General features: G+C 38.0%; 2 protein-coding genes across 7 annotated transcripts in view; both read right to left on the reverse strand.

The window, feature by feature from the left end:
- Nucleotides 1–4,702, reverse strand: part of LOC110828800 (diacylglycerol kinase theta) — an 82,776-nt gene extending 78,074 nt beyond the window's left edge. For all 6 annotated transcript variants that reach the window (XM_087347707.1, XM_087347705.1, XM_087347706.1 and 3 more), the window contains exon 1: nt 4,336–4,702. In XM_087347707.1, the coding sequence (XP_087203833.1) occupies nt 4,336–4,471 (136 nt within the window). In that variant the 5' untranslated portion in view covers nt 4,472–4,702. The remainder of the gene's footprint in view (nt 1–4,335) is intronic.
- Nucleotides 4,703–8,424: 3,722 nt separating this feature from the next.
- On the reverse strand, nt 8,425–19,272 carry trus (programmed cell death 2 like trus). Its single transcript, XM_022061825.2, has 5 exons — nt 18,906–19,272; nt 15,539–15,699; nt 13,978–14,344; nt 12,674–13,095; nt 8,425–11,737 (listed from the first exon to the last, which is right to left on the reverse strand). The coding sequence occupies exons 1-5, from the start codon at nt 19,011–19,013 to the stop codon at nt 11,473–11,475; spliced, it is 1,323 nt and encodes a 440-aa protein (XP_021917517.1). The 5' UTR covers nt 19,014–19,272; the 3' UTR covers nt 8,425–11,472.
- Nucleotides 19,273–19,989: the final 717 nt, after the last annotated feature.

A 19,989-nucleotide genomic window follows, 5' to 3' on the forward strand; every position in this document is an offset into this window, starting at 1 on the left:
AGTTTCTCTTTCTATCGGCACGTCGTATGTTACCATCCTTTGCACCATTCAATTCTGACGATTTTTTGTAATGTGTCAGGAAATTATGAATAACCCTGTATACTACGGCCGAGAGGGGGAGTCGCACTCGCCCGGGCCCCGAATGTCAGGGGGCGTTTTTCAGAGTTCAGGCAGCCTAATTTTTCTCTAATTATCATATTTTAGCATTCTATTGTGTGTCGTATCAGGAAATGCTTAGGAATGTTAGCCACTCCCACACGTAAGAAAGCAGTTTCATTTAATTAACTACAACAGTAACACTTTTACGTAGTTAAATAATAAATTATCTGCGGCTTAACAGCGATCTTGAAGCTCATTTACAATGGGCCAACATTATTTAAAACGGGAGGCTTTTTTATTTTTCGTATTCACTACCGTTGTCAATTCTTAATGAGATTTTTCCAGGCAGTTATTGAAAAATAAAGGTTAAACGTGATTAAAATTCCAAATATTTGGAGTCTTCGTATTCTTCTTCTCATTTCAGCTTTCGCGAAATTCAGAATGACTTCTTAAGTTCTGAATCATTTATACAGAATGACAGGAAAAAAAATTATGCAACCCATTCCTGACACATGTTCAATTTGTCAAAAAAATAAACTACGCTGAAATCAAAAACAAACAAAAAAACAATGCTATGTTAAGTGTTGGAAATGTCCACCGCGTTCAGCGATGCATGCATTCTTTTTTCCTCATGTTTGATGCAACCCAGTTACGAGGTCTTTTGTCAGGGAAATAGTTCACCAGACGAGGCATTGTCGATTTGTTTGGCACAGAAGAATCGAGAAATGTATCCCTACACTCATTCTGGCAAGTTAGGTAAGAACGAGATGCCAGTTAGTGTTCGGCAATAAACACTCGTCGCTCTTGTGAAAAAGACATCCTCGCACTTCGACTGCTGAAAGACAACTGACCGACTAGCGCTAGCAGGTTACAGCATGACGTCACCTGCGTGGGCTCTTGTATAGTCACAGCGATACTGTGCGTTTATAAATCCAATAACACTGTATTTAATTGCAACCGTCAATATTTTACTATGGGTTGCATTACTTTTATATCATCCTGTACATATGGTAGAATGCCTTGGCCACTGACTGGCCATACTGACATTCAAAAATTAAATCTTAATACTGACATGATCCAAACTCTGAATAAATCTTTCCAGAGCATTCTTGATTATTTTTGGGCATGAAGGCTAATTGTACAACCCCTTCCAAAAACAATATAAAGACGATGGTCTTTCTTTGGTGCTGAAATGTGTTTTTCTAATGGTCATGGCCTGATTTAGAGTTGTAAAATATCCTGCGAAGCGCAGAGTTTTATTCAAATAATCTGTAATATTAAAGTAGTTCATTCATCATTGATTTACGTCGCTGTCAGTAGCTCAAACTCCACAATGTCGAATAATGCGATGATAAATTAATAGCGAATAGGAAACGAAGTCGCCGTGACCTACTTTAAGTCACTAACCGGGCATATGCCCTGAAGGGACTGAGTAAAACCGTTAGAAATCTCAGTAAAGAAATCCGGTCTCCGAATAATCGTTATGAAGAACCTTGTAATGTAAGTAGAGAAACGGTGAATTCGACTGATTTTAGTGAACACATGAGAAGGACTAATTACAGATTTTTGTCAACACAACGCTGCATAAAGAACCTATCACTAAATTTAATTACAACGATCGTGGCCATTAGAAAAATACATAGGCCTACTCTAGTTCCGAAACTGCGCTATTTATAATTATTAAAAGAAGTTAGTACGATTAGCTAATCTACTCGGGCACAATTGTAAATATGAGGTTAAATTACTCATAGGCTCGATTCAATAATTCGGCAGGTTTATATTGTAACTGTATGACAATACATATTTTTGCATTTCAATCACGTTTGACATCCAATGTTCACAAATTAGCCAACTTGAAACAATAAAACATCCTATAACATAATGTCAAAGAACGTTAGGGCTTCGTATTCGGGAAATTCCCTGTTCAAATCTCGGCTCGTAGACCGGATATCCTGAGGGCTTTCGTTTGGTTTTCCTCAGTCCCTGAGGGAAAATGCCGGCACAGTACCCTGAACTATGCCACGACCGCTTCCTTTCATATCCTTTACAATTCATTATTCACCCTATCAACTGACGCAACACTGCCTGAGCTAATGATACGGTAATCAAATAAACCACAGTCAAACAACAGCTTCCCGTTTTGATGCTTTAAATATAACTGATGACGTACGTTGCTTGTAAGTAATCAATTTACTAGTTCAATTGAGTAAAATAAAACTACTTTGTTATTTGCTGGACACACTGATAATCTTACGTATTTCCTTAATGCATTAATAATGTTGTCAACATATAATTTTTATCACAACCTAAATATAAAATGTAAAAAGTAAATAAATAAATAAATATACAAAAGTATCTATCGTAAGAATGTGACTTTAACATTATCCAAGTGGCTTTTCTGCTTTAAATTATTGATAAAGAAAATGAGAGCGCTTCTGATGTCTTTGGGGTTGGCGCTGGGTGGAATAAGGGTGGGTGAGGGAAGCCCTAAATGTTGTACGTTGCGACCAGGAACCCCAATATGTCTTTGGTTTGGTCAATATCTTGTATATATCTTCCGTGCTCGGTATGGAGAGCTCAAATTAACACAAATCACGTTTCTTTTACGCAATTCCTACCAAGCAGCGTCAACAAAAATCTAAACTCTTATAAAAAAACATCCGTGGTGAAATAAACCACGAAATAAACAGATGACAGAGCCTACAGATCGTCAAAACTTCGACGATCGCCGTACTTTTCAAGACTCTTCGCCGCTGTTCACTACAGCAGTTGTAGCAACGTCATTAAAAAACCCAAGAATTAATCATCCTACCAAATCTCGTTCGAGTCGCTATATGTCAACTTCAGAATACAGTGCCGTAATAATCATCCACGAATGTCACAATCAACCTCACTTTGCCATCTGTTAATATTTGTTAGAATTCGTGACTGTTCCAACGAAGGTGTTTCACTGAACTCGTGTGGTGGTCAAAATCGGTTATTTTATAGGTTACTTTTGGAACTGCATAAAATGGTAAGACTATTTTAAAGACACATCTACCTCTACACATGACTACTGAAAGCATATCAATTGCCTCTGTGTTAATTCCCATTTACACCAAGCTGATAAAGTACGTGCAATGCCAGGGTAACAACATCTTGCCTCTCATTAACACGTAACAGTGCTACGGATACTCAGACATATGGCTGGGTCTGACGCGACACAAGACATTTTCAAACAATACCCCACCCCATCGTACTCTTTCGACAAAACAGAATTTTTTTTTTTCGCTTTCATGGAACCCTTTTAATTTACCAAATAATTCACACGCCTCAACCAAATATAATCATTTGAACGAGTTCGGAGTGAGAACTTTCGACTCCACGTAGTCAGTCTTACAGAAAGTCATGTTTGTGCCAAGATTTTCACAGTACTGGTCTTGGTCCATTCACGGATCGATCATATGCCGCATTCGTTAGTGCATGAAGAACTTGACCCACTCTCTTACGTACGAGCGTTACACACAGTACGAAGCCGAAGATTACATTTAACGTATAACAACAGAACAAATGTCTTTTATATCTCTTTAAACAGAAATGGTCAGAGGGAGAGAATATCTCAGAAATGTTACACCTCAGCTGTCAAAGTTGAGTAATTATAACATACGTGCAAGTTACTTCTGTCACAAAACGGTCATTCATGTTTTATTGTACAGGAAACAAATATTAAGGACATTGTTTACAAAACTTCTGAAGGTATATTCGAGTCCCTAGCACATTTACTAAATGTAGTAGAAGTTGGTACGTCGGTACATGTCATTAACCAACTATCACTTCGTAAAACCAATTCTGATGAGTATTGTGTTGCGAAATAAACGTGACAGCAATTTTCAGTGCACAGAATACAACGTATTCTTAATTGTCGGTGTCGAAAAGGACCCAAACTCAAGCCCCTCCCTCCAGTCCAATTTACAAACGTCGATGTCCCACAACACTGTTTCGAGGAACAAACAGGAACATAAGACTGATTTAACAGAGATATTTCTTTTTTAATAAAGTGATAATCAGAGAGAACCGTACGGTCCATCCTGTAAGAGAAGGGTGGAGTGGGGGGTCAACTGGATGCTGTCGGGGAACAAAACAGCCCGGGCCTCGGCTGCAGCGGCGATCCCCAATACTTCACCCCTCACCTACCCGCGTGAAGAACCACACATACACACGCCATTTTTGTACATGTCAAATAAAAAATGCATTTACCTTCGCAGATGTACCCCTGCTGTATGAGCCCCCAGAGCATGTCGCTGCAGTGGTGACAGTAGGTGGGCTTGTGGAACGTTTTCTTGCTGAAGCTGTGCCCGTGGCCGGCTGGGGTCTCGGCTGCGACCGACGCCATGATCCCAGACCCACCGCGGCACCGTTCACGCCAGATTTTCACCGTGAATTTACACTAGGCACACACATATTACATGTCTACGTGATCTCGGAACCGTACACGTACATTGTGGTGCCGTAGGGTATCCCTGGAATTCAGAGTTACATGCCTAAGGCGCATTTCCGGAGGCCTTTCCCGTCACAGCTGACCATCACTGGCAAGATATCTTTGCGCATCCGCAAAGACAGAGCGCCTGAGTGGTATATGAGCCTGCACATTCAGTGATCTCACTAGCGGGTTCGGCAGCGGCTGAAATGGCAGCCATGTTGGATCGTTAAATCAACGATACGCACACGTGCCGTTTCGATTTCGACACTCCTTTGCAATCTCTATAATTACTTATGCATTAGTACAAATCACTTTTTAACTAATGAAACTAAAAGATGTGCTTGAATTTTGTGAAAATTAATTACGAATACAGTATCGGAAAGAAAGCAGGCATATTCACTTTTCAAACGCTTTAACGAAAAAACTCGTTAGTCAAGAGTTTATAAAACGATGAGTTGGTGCAATAGATCTGTTATCTATAACAATACTGAATTATCAGCCTATTGCTGTTGGAAGCTTTAAAGTCTTGTCTTAACGCTCTGTATCTGTTACAGAAGAATAAAAATGTATGAATCTTATCTCGCGATTTCCATACAGATACGTCTGGACACCTACTGCTTTCGGCCTGAAAAATTAGACGGTAGGCAGACGACTGCAACATTAAGAGTTATGGAACGGCTGGGTTAATTTTTAATAGGTCTATGTCCAATCCAATTAAACTCTTTCAAAGTACCGTAACTTGTTATTTTATTCATTTACCCTGCATATTAATAACGGCAGATACTAATTGTCGACTGTAATTCCCAAATACATTGTTTTATATCTCATTATCTGTAGCTGTAACCCCATTGTTGCAAAATCAATTAAATTATAGCCTACATAATACGGTACACAGTCAGAAACATATTTATTTAAATAATTACCACAGACTTCTCAATAAACTCTCCGAACATACCTAGGCTTCATTAAAGGTAAAGTAGGCCTTGGCCTGACGGTATTTAAAGAAGTACGATTGGAAAATAGTCGATGTTCGTCACGCTTGTGTTTAAATAATTACAACCGCTGCCATGACGATGCTGTTAGAGGATTGTTGGCCTTCTAGCCTGTAGTCCGTATCTATTTAATCTGGCTAACAATCGACATGACCCACAGTCTCCTCCTAAATCCGCCATGTTGTTATCATCACTGATTGTACAAAATTAAAAGTAGTCTAAGCTGAAAAGGTCCTGGGTGGCCTTCGATGGCGTAAAGTTCACATGACGTTACTTGGTGGCAATCTAACTATTTCAGAACATGGAGGCAGGGTAAAAACAACATTATGATCTCACCCTCATAATGACAGAAAATTAGGCCTGCGTTAAAAAGGCTCAATAAAGTTTACCATCTATATCGGTCCCATACTTTGATACTTGCAAAAGAACAGACATTTTCTAAACTTTTTGGATCTACGTATTTTTTTAAACTCTTCTAAAAGATACTGCTTTTAACGATGATAATATTCAGCGCTTCACTCAACGTGGAGGTTCAAAATAAAAATCCCAATGCCCTTCGCTTTACACAGTTATCACGGTGGAAAATTATTTATAAAATTGTGGTTCTTACAGCCTTAAAGTTGCATGCTCCATTTTTGAAAGTGGTTCAGTAAACAGACTCAGGCGTCTACCGAGACATACAAAAAGGTTTGTAAGTCGCGTGTGGTTTCTGACATCGCTACTGCAGAACGTATAGCTTCTTCGATTATTATTGGCTTCTTGTGCCCCACCCTAACACCTGAGTCTCCAAGGCCACGCAGTACCTCGGTCACTCCCTCCAGCCTTGTTCTTCGAGAGCGACTCATCTCGTGTTGACCACTGAAAAGAGTCATTAATGAGGCGAAGCAGAATGGGGGCGGTCTAACAATCTGTAACTGCAAAGTTCAAACTTCAAAGTTACATGGATATAAGATTTTAACTCAGTAGTGAAGATATCGATGGTGGTGTTTTGGTATGTGGTTACATGAGGTCTTATAGATGGGTATCAACGTTTCGAACAAGAATACTGCATCCTTCTTCACATTCAGCAATTTCCATAGTGGAGGATCATACTGCCTCCACATTAGACAACTTTCATGTTCTGATAATAGTAATATCACAAAATTTCTTCCAGGAAGAAATTAAGTTTGATGAGACAATTGCTTTCTGCTTTCTGTGCTTCTTTCATTCATTTCATTGGTGCAACAACGACGATGAAATTAAGTTTTCCCTAGTTCTTATTAAGCATCACGTAATGAAGATGTGTGGGGCGATGTAGGTTCCCCAGTTTTTCTTGACCTCGGCACTAGACGGAAAAGTGTGGTCAGCTTCAAGCCTCGGACCGCTTTACCCGGAGGAAAGGGTGCCTGGTATCAATCAATTACGTAATTTATTTCTGCCAAAACTGACATATAAGCAAAAACAATTCTAGTTTAAACTACCATGTTTTCAATTGGCATATTTCACACTTAGTGGCGCATGCTTCTAACTTATATCACTGGATAGGCTTACGTGATTTCCGAATAGGAGAGATAAAAAGTCTCACGTTAAAATTGTATAGACAAAATTCAGTTCACGATTATTACCCTTCATGTAAATCGGGTTGAAACACTAGGTTGTATTGTATCACTTTGACGAATACTTCACTATTTTCGCAAAACGCGTTGACACACAAGGCCTATTCTGAAAGAAGCAGTTATTCCTTTCGGTATGTAGCAGGAAGGCAAGGGTAAAACTGACAGGACCCTCTCTTAGGAACTCTGACTTCCCCCTTACTATTAGCTACATCTGGTGGAAGAATCTCTTGAGAGTGTGCGCGAAATGTTTGAATAGCTTGCAGTTTTGTTCTAATAGTCGTCAAATTGTTCATATAAATGAAGAATTACGGCATAACACACTGTGCGGCCTTTATGTACACAGGAATTACTACACAAACTTTAGAATTAATATAATGTTCTCTTTTTGATATTAACACACTGTCACAAAGGATTAAAAAATATGAAGGTATAGAATGCCAAATCTCAGTTATGCATACGAAATATCATGTCTTTCTTTAGTTTTGTGATTACCTGGTACATATATGCAGAAAATAACCAAACTTCTTAAGATTTGTTAACCATTTGATTTTCAAAACGTGTAAGGCTTTGGTTTCGCATCAAAACTGCAGAGTTACCATTAATTAATGAATCTTGAATTTACATCTGTATTTATGGCAGTCACTTATGAAAGCAATTAACCCCTGGCTATCAATTGCATGGTATTGAGCAGGCCACAATGATTCAGCTGTTTGTGATATTCCTTGCTGTTCCACATAACACTGCACTACAGAAACCTGTAACATTGTTTGCTACACACATTCACAATCTCTACACCATACTTACCAATATTTTGTCATTTCATATTTTTCCATAGCATATTACACCTCAGGTCTTCTTGATTTGATCAGCCCAATAATACTAGGACATTAGATCTCAGAACCTTCAAAATTTAGATTTTCACTTGACAATAAAGCCTACAAATTTCATGAAGCACAGTAGTATTCTAAAGTGTTCTATTTTGTTAGGTTGCATTATAGAAATCAAAAAGTGCAGAGTTTAAATCTTGTGAGCATGTCATCTTAGGACAAACTTTGCAAAAACACAAAATATTTTGAACTGATGAATAAAAACAAAGTATAAAAGAAATGTGTCAGAAGTAGTATATTTCAATGAATTACTGATCACTGGTTCCATCTAGCAAAAAGAAGCTTAAATTATTGCTGTAAATGAAAAAAACCTGAGACACTACGTAGCCACAAAATTCTAACTGCTACAAGTTAATTGAGGATAATATTTGGGCAAAATTTTAAACCCAAGCTAATTTTGGATAGTAACATTTTCTTTATTGACGACTGGTTTTCTTGTAGGCTGAGCTGAAACATTTACACTATTGACAGGCATTATTAAGCAACATGAGATGAAGTGCCTATGAGAGACACTGAAACTCTGGAATCCCTTATTTAGGATAAGGAAATGGTTAAACAGACTGGTAGAGTCAGTGTTAAATGTCTTCTTTAGAATAAATCTTTGGTAATTATATCAACATGTGTAAACCTCTGGGAGGAAGGACAGCCTATTGAATACTATGCCAGTAACTCTCACATCAATCAAATGACAAATTTGCATTACACCCGTTAACCACAAAGAATTGTTCACGTGATTTACTAATAAACTGAAGTTCAGGAACAATGTCACAGCTCATTTTTTCATACATCAGTATAACACAAATTTATCAAGTTGGAATTACAGTCAAACCCTGACACAGCATTCCTGTACATACAGTCACCCTTGCATTGCACTCGCGAGACTCTGTACATAAAAACTGGTATGTACTGTGCTCCAGTGAGATTATAATAAAGATAAATATTATATTATAAATAATACGGCACCATTACAGAAGTTTCAAATTTCTACAATTTTGCCCTTTTTATCCTCATAAAAATACACACAAACATAATTTAATTCAATTTCTGCCAGCCCTACTTTAATGCCAATATTAGTGCTGGACAGAGAGTGATACTTTAACAGGGTTTGACTGCACATACACAAAAAATTCGGTCACTCCTAACCATAAATGGAATCTAAACAGACTAACATACTAAAAAGGAGTCTTTTGTAAATAACCTTTTAAAGGTTGAACTTCAAGTCTTAATTATACATGTAAAGAGAATTAAATAATTTATGACTAGTATTATCTATTTATGTAAACACATGGTCTATGTCCAAATATCCTGATGGCTACTGTATATGGGAAAGCAAATGCATGCTACATTACTACATTACAAGCTAAAGTAAACTAAATACTACACATTTTTCTATGAGCTAAGATGGAAGAAAATCTCGTTTACATTCTAACTAATGAAAACAGCACCAGAATGAAATATAATAAAAAAAGTTATCACCAGATAAACAAGAAATTCATCTGACTGTTACCAAAGAAGCTACATAACTCACGTAGAACAAATGAAACTAGAATGATCTACCAATCATGGAATGTAATAAAGATGTATGTATGTATAAAGAGACATCCTGCATGTGGTGAAAGAAGCAATGCTAGAACTCTGAATTATAACATAAAATGGAATGCATCTGATCCCACTGGTTTTCTTATCTGATGAGTAAAATTTGCAGTATAAATGATATGTCCTTTTTAATTTCCCCCCATATTCATATCCACATATGTGGGTTGAATAGTGCATGAATTTACACGTATACTCCTAACTTTTCTTCAGTCGGTGCGAATCTTCTCTTCCTCTTCCCAAGATGCCTGTACTTTATGTGGGTTGTCTGTTCAACTAGTATGAATGTACAATTATATTTTTATTTGGTTTCAGAATGTTTGTGCTACTATTTTTGATTGAAATCACATGATCTTCAAATAGTTGAAAAAAAAGAGCAGCAGTCAGCATTTTCTAAACACAATTAAATTTCCTTGGTTTTAAAATATGTCATGCCTTGTTGTTTTAGGTTATTAAGATGACTAAGTTGAGGACACACATTATTTAGTAAAAAATCAGGTATCAATACTTTACACAGTCATGAAGATGCAAAAGAAATGCTGGAATCTGAATCTTGGAACTTGAAGACTTTCTGAAATTCTTCCCAACTCAGAAATGAGATAAGACAATGACTGTTCTATAGCATAGTCATGAATCCATTTGACACAGACATAATAGAGGATAAAACAAGGGACCACCATTCTGGAGAAAAAGCAGTAATAAAAGTGGGCCTGATTTCTTCATTTGTTTATACATTTACATAACATAATATGATTTGTTTTTATGGTGCTACTTGAAAAGCAAAGCATTTCAAATATGACCAGTAATATGGCATGAATTTATTTAAAAATTCAGTTTGAGATTATTTATGTCTGCCAGACGTAATGGAAAGTGCATGAATCAAGTGCATTAGTGTATCAATCTTAATGGATGACATCCGACAGAAGTTATTTTTAAGAAGTAAATCTGTTACAATTTTCCTCCTTAATGGCAAACATTTGTCTTTCAGTTCACATTACTTTAAATAAAACTGTTACTGACTAGCGTATCTTCAAAAATAATGAATAATACCCCATTCTATAGAAGGCCAAGGCTCAACTTTGGGCTGTTGCATCATAGAAGAAGAATACTACCCCATTCTGAATATTCATGAATACAAAAAACAGGGTAAAAACCACATTTGATGTTACCAAAGGATCTTTTGTTTCAATCCCAAAAACTCATTGCAGTACTTACACATTTAATTACTGAATCTCCTGTCATATTTTTGAACACACACATTAAAGGTTATTCAAAACAGAATTTAGCCTCAAAAACTTTTTCATTCATGACTCTGGCCTGAGCATATTTTGGCTTCAGAAATGCTGTTCTATGATGTTCAAACTGTAGAGAAAAACAATTCTACTCTGCTACGGACATACCATTTACACTGCACAAAAGACACACTGTGTTTTATGGATGTGACATATCCGCTAAATATAAATCCTGTGTCATGGGTACAAGAGTTCTGACGCAGAAAAGCATGTTCTGTGTTGCGGATGAAACTATTCTGCCAAATACATGAAACACTATTTAAAAACAATTCTTAACCGTATGGAAAAAACATGTACAAAGATGGGAAACTATATTACTGTCCTAATTCTGAAAAATGGGCCAGTACCGACCAACATACAGTAAAATGATACATTTTTCTTCACTATCAGTAAAAGGGTTAAAAGTCGTTCTGTATATTCATTTACATTAATATGTACTACAAATACATACATAATTTTGGCACTACCAAATGTAAAATTTGAAGACAAAAGCATGGACATATAATGAGATCATGCACTATCTGGACATAGCCACTGATAACCAAGTTCTGCTATTTAGATTTTCTCAGCTTGGATTACTACCCTCTCTTCTCGCCACGCATCTGTAGTGGTCCAGCAACTCTGTCGGCAAGTGAACACTAGAACTGTCCCAAATTCAAGATGCGCACCTTCTCCTCCTGGGCCCAGTAATCGTAACTTTGGAATCAGCGTGGGAAGAACTTGCATTTCAAACAACATTTTGTTATGACAATGAACACATGCAACAGGAAAATCCTGGATTGGATACAGAAGCAGTGGAGTTCCACCCTCATGGCAATATCTGGAATAGAACCAGCAAGTTCAAATATTACATATACTGATCAATGTAACATTTTAAACTATCAATTCCCTTTTTCAGATAATTAATCAATTAAAAAGCCATATTATACATAATTATTCAAACTTCTAATTAAAAATTCATCTTTAATTTAAGTAGTTTTATCTGCGAGCTGCTTAAGGACAAAGGTTATGGGAAAAAAGTCAGTCATTATTAAGTTGGAGGAGACTCCATGTCTGTTATATACATTAGCAAATAAATCCTTCACTGACACACTGTTAGTATTTGTCAACTGTTCAGCCAGTAGGAAAAAGCAAATGGTACCAAAAAAGATATGAATAAAGGTTAGCACCAGAAATGTCAGGTGACCTTAATTATATCTGCATAGTTTAATCAGTAACAAGAGGGATGCTGATCTGTAACATGGACTTTTTTTTAAAGAAAGCTAAAAAATCTATTTGATGGTTAGCAGAATTAACTGTAATTTCAAATATACATTAGAAAGTAAAAATATATAAATGATTAAGAAACTGAAATACAAAGTTTGTCAGTAAGAGGAGTGTCTATAAATCGATACGCTTTACGCTTTAATGGCACACAAACAGATTCCTTTCACCCTGAAATTATAGGTCACAGTAACATCTCAAATAGTATCCAACCAGTGCAAAATTTATTATGTTGCAGTTTCTGGATATTTCCTGCTGAAAATTACCAGCTGTTGCTTCCAGTATCAAGGGCCTATGATGCCATACAGAACCACTAATTTCCGAGTATTACTCAGTGTAAATGGGGTAATTAAGCACTAGAATGATGGCAACTGGTATCTGGAGACTGAAGGTACCTTAGTAAAACAAAAGATCTTTCCAGGAACTTAACTTAACAAGGTTTTGTATGCCAGACAGCTGATAAAATACCGAGAGACAGCAGTGATCGGCTGACCTGAGTATCTGTCCTGGATGACTCTGTATCCGAGACACGAACTGATGAAACAATCTGTCCCCATGAGTTGGGATGCTTTTTTCATACTTCTCTTGTGTAAGATTTTCTCCTTGGTCCTGCACCAAACTTTTTTCTTGCTCTGGACTCAGCACGTTTATGCCATCATCATTATTCTGTTGGTATTCCTGCAGCAACTCACGCACATGCTCAGAAATGGGTGTGATGGTGGGTGAACTGGACAAATCTTCTTCACCTACACTGATAAATGAAGACACAAACTGAGGTGGCCCAGTTGGTAACGCATAATGTTGCCTTTTACCATCACCACCATTTGTACTGCGAAGTTCCATAGGTAACGGAGCTACCTCCTGCAGCAACGCAGTCAGATCATGCTGTGGAGCTGTCGGAGTATCAATGCTCACCTGTGAATTACAAGAACCAGTTCATTTAATGTTACACAATAATGAATGATTCCATGGTACAGTGGTACCCAAACTTTTTTCCAGACCACTTGAAAATTATGAAGATGGTTGTAATGCCATATAGTCTGGTAGATGTTAACAAGTGTTTCAGAGGTACTTGCTGCCTCCATCATCATCAATCATTGCCCTGATGTTGGAGGCAGTATGAACCTCTAAAACATTGGTAAACTGTCAGAAAACACCAGTATATAGAAGAATTTTAAACACACAACACAGGGGAAAAATTAATAAAGAGGCAAAGGTAAAGAAGTTATCCCTGGCACTTACTAAGTACCATGCCATATGTATGGGGTAGTGGAAGAATAGCTCCACTCTTTCTTGACCTTGGAACCAAGTAGAGATGGGTGGTCAGCTTCACACCCCAGCTGCTTTACCCCCAGGGTAAGGGCCCCAAGTACTTATTGAGTAAGAGGCTATGCAGGCTCTAAAGTTGGACTGGAAGCAGAGGCTGAACAAAATATTTTTTGTCCCTGCCAGGAACTGAACCCTGGTAATCAAGCTTGTAGTCAGTCACTATACTGACTCAACTACGCTGCCTCCCCAATGAAACAATGGACACGTGTGCGCTTTCAGAGAAAAAAGAACAATTTAAATTCTAACCCATGGAGTTGGCATGAAATGCTTGTGAGGAAGTTCAATAATTTACTCATGCTTTAAAGAAATATATGACTACAATAAATATCTACTACTTCAAAGTTTCCCTGAAGTTTGATAAATGCAGGGCGGTTAGTCAGTCAAGAGGTTTCCTGAATGTATGAGATTAATGATCATTTCCATGCAAAATGTGTCAATAGGCCATTTACAAAGGTTTATAATACTCACCACCTCACTTTCATCGCCTTCGATTTCTGCTGTTGCTGAAGGGGAGTGCAGTCTCCCAACAGCCCCTGCCCCAGCTCCTGCAGTAACTCCCTTGCCTCCTCCCCAGTTTGCATTCCACTCATCTACACTCAAGTTCCCAAGTCTTACTTGAACATCATCTTCATAATCTTCTGTCTCATCTTCTTCATCTGAAAAGTAGCTTTCTATTCGCCCAATTACATTGCCATTCTCTTCACTGTTGTTACCATTGTTATCATCCTCCCAGTCATCAGCATCAGCACACCACTCAGAGGAGCTCAATGTATTCACTGTTGTGGCTGATGTGTTACTACCAGTCTCAAGAGTTTGACTGCGGATACATACCCAGCTGCACAGAACCAAATGGCATGTATACTACAATTTCCAAGCTTCACATTTCGAAAATATATTAACACCAGCAAATAATCACCAACCAACTGACATATATCTACACAATATGCTGAAAAGCAACTGTTGGTTGGTACATGATAATTAATGTTAGGCAATTTTGGGCCTTACAGGATATTTATAACTAGGAGTGTGCTACCAACTATGTCAGAAAGAAGAAGCATAATAAAGGGGCATACATTCTTTTATCTGGCAGTTCAAGCAAAATTTTCTTACTGTTTGTAAAGAAAGAAAGTGTTTGCAGAAGAATATAGTGAGCAATCATGAATAAAAAATTTACACAAACAGCTCACATAAAAAGCTCATGCAAACTAAGTGTCATATTTTAAAAGGGCCTCAATGTTCCATGTGAAGGTAAAATGTGTAACCATTCTAATGTTACAATACTTGTCTTCTCCAGCTTTAATTTGAAAAATATTTGTCTACACTATGTTGCACTTACATTCCTCATCACACTACTTTACACAGACACATTCTCTAATGTGTGTAAAGTTTTCTTACACATCACACAGGAGAATGACCTGGAAACATTAGAAATCTGTTCACAAAATAACACTGTAACAAGGCTAAACATTCTTGGCTTTTGCTTCACAACTGATTTGTTGAATTGTTTTCAGGTATGTCACAATCTACTCTGAGCAAAGAACACATTATAGGCCCATCCATGTTTGTTTGTTGTGGCTTTTACAAAAATGGGGAAGGATTACCTATAGATGTGCAACAATGTGACCACAAATTAAATTAGTGAAAGAATGACCATAGGTCATTGTTGGATGACAATGTTGCACAACAGCCCATGATCACATAACCGCAAAAATTACCCAAGACACAATAACCTTGAATAACAATGGTGCAAAAATGACCTACATGATATAGCATGATGTACACCATCATAATAAGGGTGTACTCCAAAGAGTACATCTTTCCAATCTTTCTGGGTGTTCTTCATGCCCCAGTGTCGTTGACTAACACCTTATGGGTCTTCCCATGTCTGCCTTATCTGTCATTTTTTAAAAATATGAACTAGGAAACTCCCAGAGCTTCCCAAGGGGTGAAGTGAACCTAAGAGTTTGCACTACAAGGGTATTTTTGAATTCTATCCTTTGGGACTGACAGTTAATATATTTATAATGACCTTTCATTCTGGTTCCAGCAGTTTGGATTGATGCATCCAAATAAATACAGAGTTCTGTGATAAGGTGAATTCTCCAAGGGGGCATATATCTGCAGTACTAATGGCAAGGAGAGTCCACAGAGATGGCATAGAGGCTGAGGAATGCCATCTACAGGCCAGTCCTGAAACACAAACAGAGTAGTATTCATGTTACCCTCAGCTCCTTTACACTGTCCTAAAATTGCTCTAATGATTATCAATTATGATTCAACAATGGAACAGAAGGGTTTGATTAACTTTTTGAATATTTAATGACTCTTTTTAATTGCAGGCATCAAGTGACAGGATAAATGTGAATAATAATCTGGAAACAATGCAGAAGGAAGATGTTGTGGAAAGTTTTGGAACTATCTTCAGTTTTTCTCTGAACTAATGAAAAACATCAGTGAGCACATATGACCTCTGTATTAGAATCTGAACCAGGGACATTCCAAATATGAAGCAGGAGTACTAACTACATGATTGAAATATTCAGTGTAACAAAAAGGGTTACACAGATATTGCAAATTAAAGTGGCCAATCAGGAGTGACACTTTTAAGATGTATGAGAAACATTACTCATATAGCACCTACTAAACACTTGTTTAAAACTGAATTTGTAAATATGTTATATGTACATGAAAAAGATGAAAATGTCTGAAATGTTACTCATCTGCAAGATTATTAGAATATTGAGCATTCTTGTGCACATTTTCTACTGAATGAACATCTAATGGGGCAAAGAGAGGAACCAAATGGATATATCTGCAATACAGCCAATACCACCATATTGGTACACACACTGTCGAATGAGACTAATCATTCTGCACTTCAGATCACTGAAGGCAAATGTGAAGGCCTTAACTCTTACAGATGTCACACTTTCCACACCTAATTCAGAATGCACTTAATTAGATATGCATTAATACATAGTGCATAAAAGGTAATCTAAATCAACTAGTCTGATAGAGTGAATTGAAATAACACACAAAAGAGTTTTTAAATTAACAACAAGGGTTCCAAGTTTTAAAAAGTTATTTAAATGTCACATAATATAAAATTTTTGCATAGAAATTAACAATAATTTCTTATTATACTATCACACCCTTCGGCTGGTCCATGAGAGCCAAGGTGTGAGGTATCATGCTGAGGAAAGCATGGCACTGAGGTGGTGATAAAAGTGTCTCTAACTACCACTTCAGGGCAGTAGGCAGTACCCCATCATATGAGCGCCTTCTACCGGCACCAGCTGTGAGAAACCTACCTTCACTATTCATATAGGTCACCTCTCTGGGAGCCATTGGTTCTCAATGGTTCTGGCATACTGCCACAGAGAGCTGGCAGTTCTAGCAGAACCATGGATAAAGGTGATCTACAATATGTAGTCTTAAGGTACATATTGTACATACGAGGTGCGATCGGAAAGTTTCAAGACTGCGCCTATAAAAACCCGTACATTTATCTCAGGTATTAAATTCATCCATCACCCTCGAAGTAGTTCCCCTGGAAGTGAACACAACGATCCCAGCGCCGCTGCCAAGCCTGGAAGCATCCCTGGAAATCTTTCTTTGTCAGCCTGTCAAGCACCATCTGCGATTCTGCCTGAATCTCTTCTATCGTCTCAAATCGCCTTCCCTTTAGCTGAATTTTCATCTTTGGGAAGAGGAAGAAGTCACACGGCGAATAAGGAGGGTGCGGGATGACGGCCATGGTGTTTGAGGCCAAAAACTGCCAAACTTTGAGGGCGGTGTGCGCTGGCGCGTTGTCATGATGCGTCGCATGTGGAGTTCTTCCTTTAGAATCAGCTGACAGGTCCCATAGCATATCCCAACAATGTCGCACAAGTCGTTGATGGTACGACGTCGATCTTCGTGAATGGCCTGCCGAATCTTCGTAACATTTTCGGGCGTTGTGCTCGAAGATGGTCGTCCAGAACGCTCGTCATCATCGACAGAGGTTCGGCCATTTTTAAAACGTGAATGCCATACAAACGTTTGTGCACGACCCATTGCGGACTCCCCAAATGCTTGCTTTAGCATTTCATAGGTTTCCGTAGCCGTTTTGGCGAGTCTTTGGCAAAATTTGATGCACACGCCATTCCGAAATCGCAGGAGGGTCGGTGTAATGCACTACCAAAACGCCCGTAACTAAGAAACAAATGCTAATTCGATGATGCCGGCTGGCACACTGATTCACTATGAATGTAGGCCGCACCCCCTAAAGGGAGAAGCTCGTACTACATCCGGTTCGCCCGCTATTGACACAGTCTTGAAACTTTCCGATCGCACCTCGTATAAGCATCATGACACAGACTGTCTGGAATGCCAGAAGAAAGCTTAAAAGCCAGAGTGAACAGAGGTAACACTGGGGGCTTATGGCAACTGGTGTATGTGGCAATACCACAGTCCCCCAGGTTGTTATTCATGGCCACTAGTGCATGCAACATGTAACACCAGGTTTAAGCAACTTCAACCAGTGTTCTAAATTTAATCGAAGATTCTGGAAGTCGCAATAATGGACTAGTAACTTCCAGAAGCATTACATGTTCTATAAACACTAGGTTGCAGAAAATAGTTAATTGCAAGTGTTTCATATGTGTGTGGACCTCACAGTGACTGTGGACATGGCAGGAGTGAGCAGTTACTGACCAGCACCAGGAGACCAGAATTATGACAAAGAAGAGAACATTTATATCCATTCTACAATATTTTAAGTACAGAAATCACCGATGGTATTATGAGCTACTATGTTAAATGCCTCAGTATGTGTCAGTTATGTCCCCATGCAATTTGATCTTTTACATCTGTATCTATGTGTGATAAGTTACAATATCTTTACTACCACAAACTTATCTGTAACTGTATTGTTATGAGGGCCAGTAAGAAATTAATGTCTCATATTTCTTATTTCATACAATTTGAAAGATAATATAGTTAAAATCACAAATGTATAGAGCCACAATATTGGTGAACACATTATTTATTTTTCATTGTAGTCCCAATTTTTCACAACAGATTTATTCTTGCACTGAATGAGAACATGTGCTGCCAATGCAAGAGTCTCTCTCCTTATTCATCCACTGCTACATAACATTCTTCAATGTGTCACCATCACACCCCAATAACACAAATACAATTTTACTTTCTTTCATTTCACTGATGCTGTGGTATTGTTTATCAGTTCAGACCATCCTCAAACAATGGTATTTATTCAGTTTGTAACAAATATCTTTGAGTTACGCGACAATTTTCCCCCAAGGTCATAAGATAAAAAAATATAAGACAAGAAAAACTGTGCCATTTAATGACATTACACAAACAACACAAAATCGTTAAATAACATTACTTACCGGTCTCCCTCCTACTTTGTTGGTCGTGAAATTGACAAGCGACTTGTTTTTTTCTGTAATGTATTCATCTTCAAATCCCAATAACACTTTAGGTCCCTTTCTTGCCATAAGTATATTTTGAAAGTAATATCACCAGACCCTACCACCGCACAGCAGAACAAAACAAAACAAAACACAGATTGCTCTGGATTTTACAAGCCACTTGGATACTATCAAAAACATGCAATGCTAAGCAATAATTGAATCAAGATGGCCACGAAAGATCGATTCTGTATAGCTGTGACGTAAATAGTTGTGAAGTGGGGGCAGCGCATAGTTTGCATTGGATACAATCAACTGTAAATATAATATCATGAAAGATATACACAGTCCTGCACCTTGATTATGTGGGTGGGGGCTTTAAATCACAAAAGGAAAAAACGTTATGTTAATAAGTTTTGTTCCCAATCTACTTGGCCTGGATTTTGGTGATTATTCGTGTTTGTCTCGACGCACTGCCCTCGATCGGTGGAATTACAAACTATAGTTTCGGCAACAAAATGTTATGAGAACGGATTTCAATGAAATTTGGTATGAAGATAAAACCAACGGATCTTCGTCCACCATAGCAATTTTCAATTTATTGGAATTGAAAATAACATCGGATGCTGAAATATGAACAAAATGGGACGCTAGTACCTAGGACCGTCTCCAATTAGTGACGTTATCTGTCTTGATGAGAGTCATCTTCCGTGTTGAACGCCGCGGAACGAAATTACAGTACCACGCAGAAAGAGTTGTTAGCGGGTATTTTTGGCACAATGACCCATAGATATGTTTTGTACGGCAGGAAGTTTAAGGTTGTGACATCACGATGCCTTGGGTGAATATGATTTCGAAATCGAACATAAATCGGGGAAGAAACACGTCACGACATATTGCGACTCTCGCAACCTCCACCCAGCAGGAGAGGGCTGTAGGAATCGGAGAAGGAACCCTCACTCGGGAAGTCATGGTTAAGGAACAACAGGAGGCCCCTACTAGTAAAGTAAAGTAAAGCTGTCCCAATATACGCCATGTAAAAACTCGAGAATGGGTGGATGGA

The sequence above is a fragment of the Zootermopsis nevadensis genome, unplaced genomic scaffold (assembly GCF_977971745.1).
Source record: "Zootermopsis nevadensis isolate Lab colony 2312 unplaced genomic scaffold, Znev_1.0 Znev_ptg000012l, whole genome shotgun sequence".
In the NCBI taxonomy this organism is placed as follows: Eukaryota; Metazoa; Arthropoda; class Insecta; order Blattodea; family Termopsidae; genus Zootermopsis; species Zootermopsis nevadensis.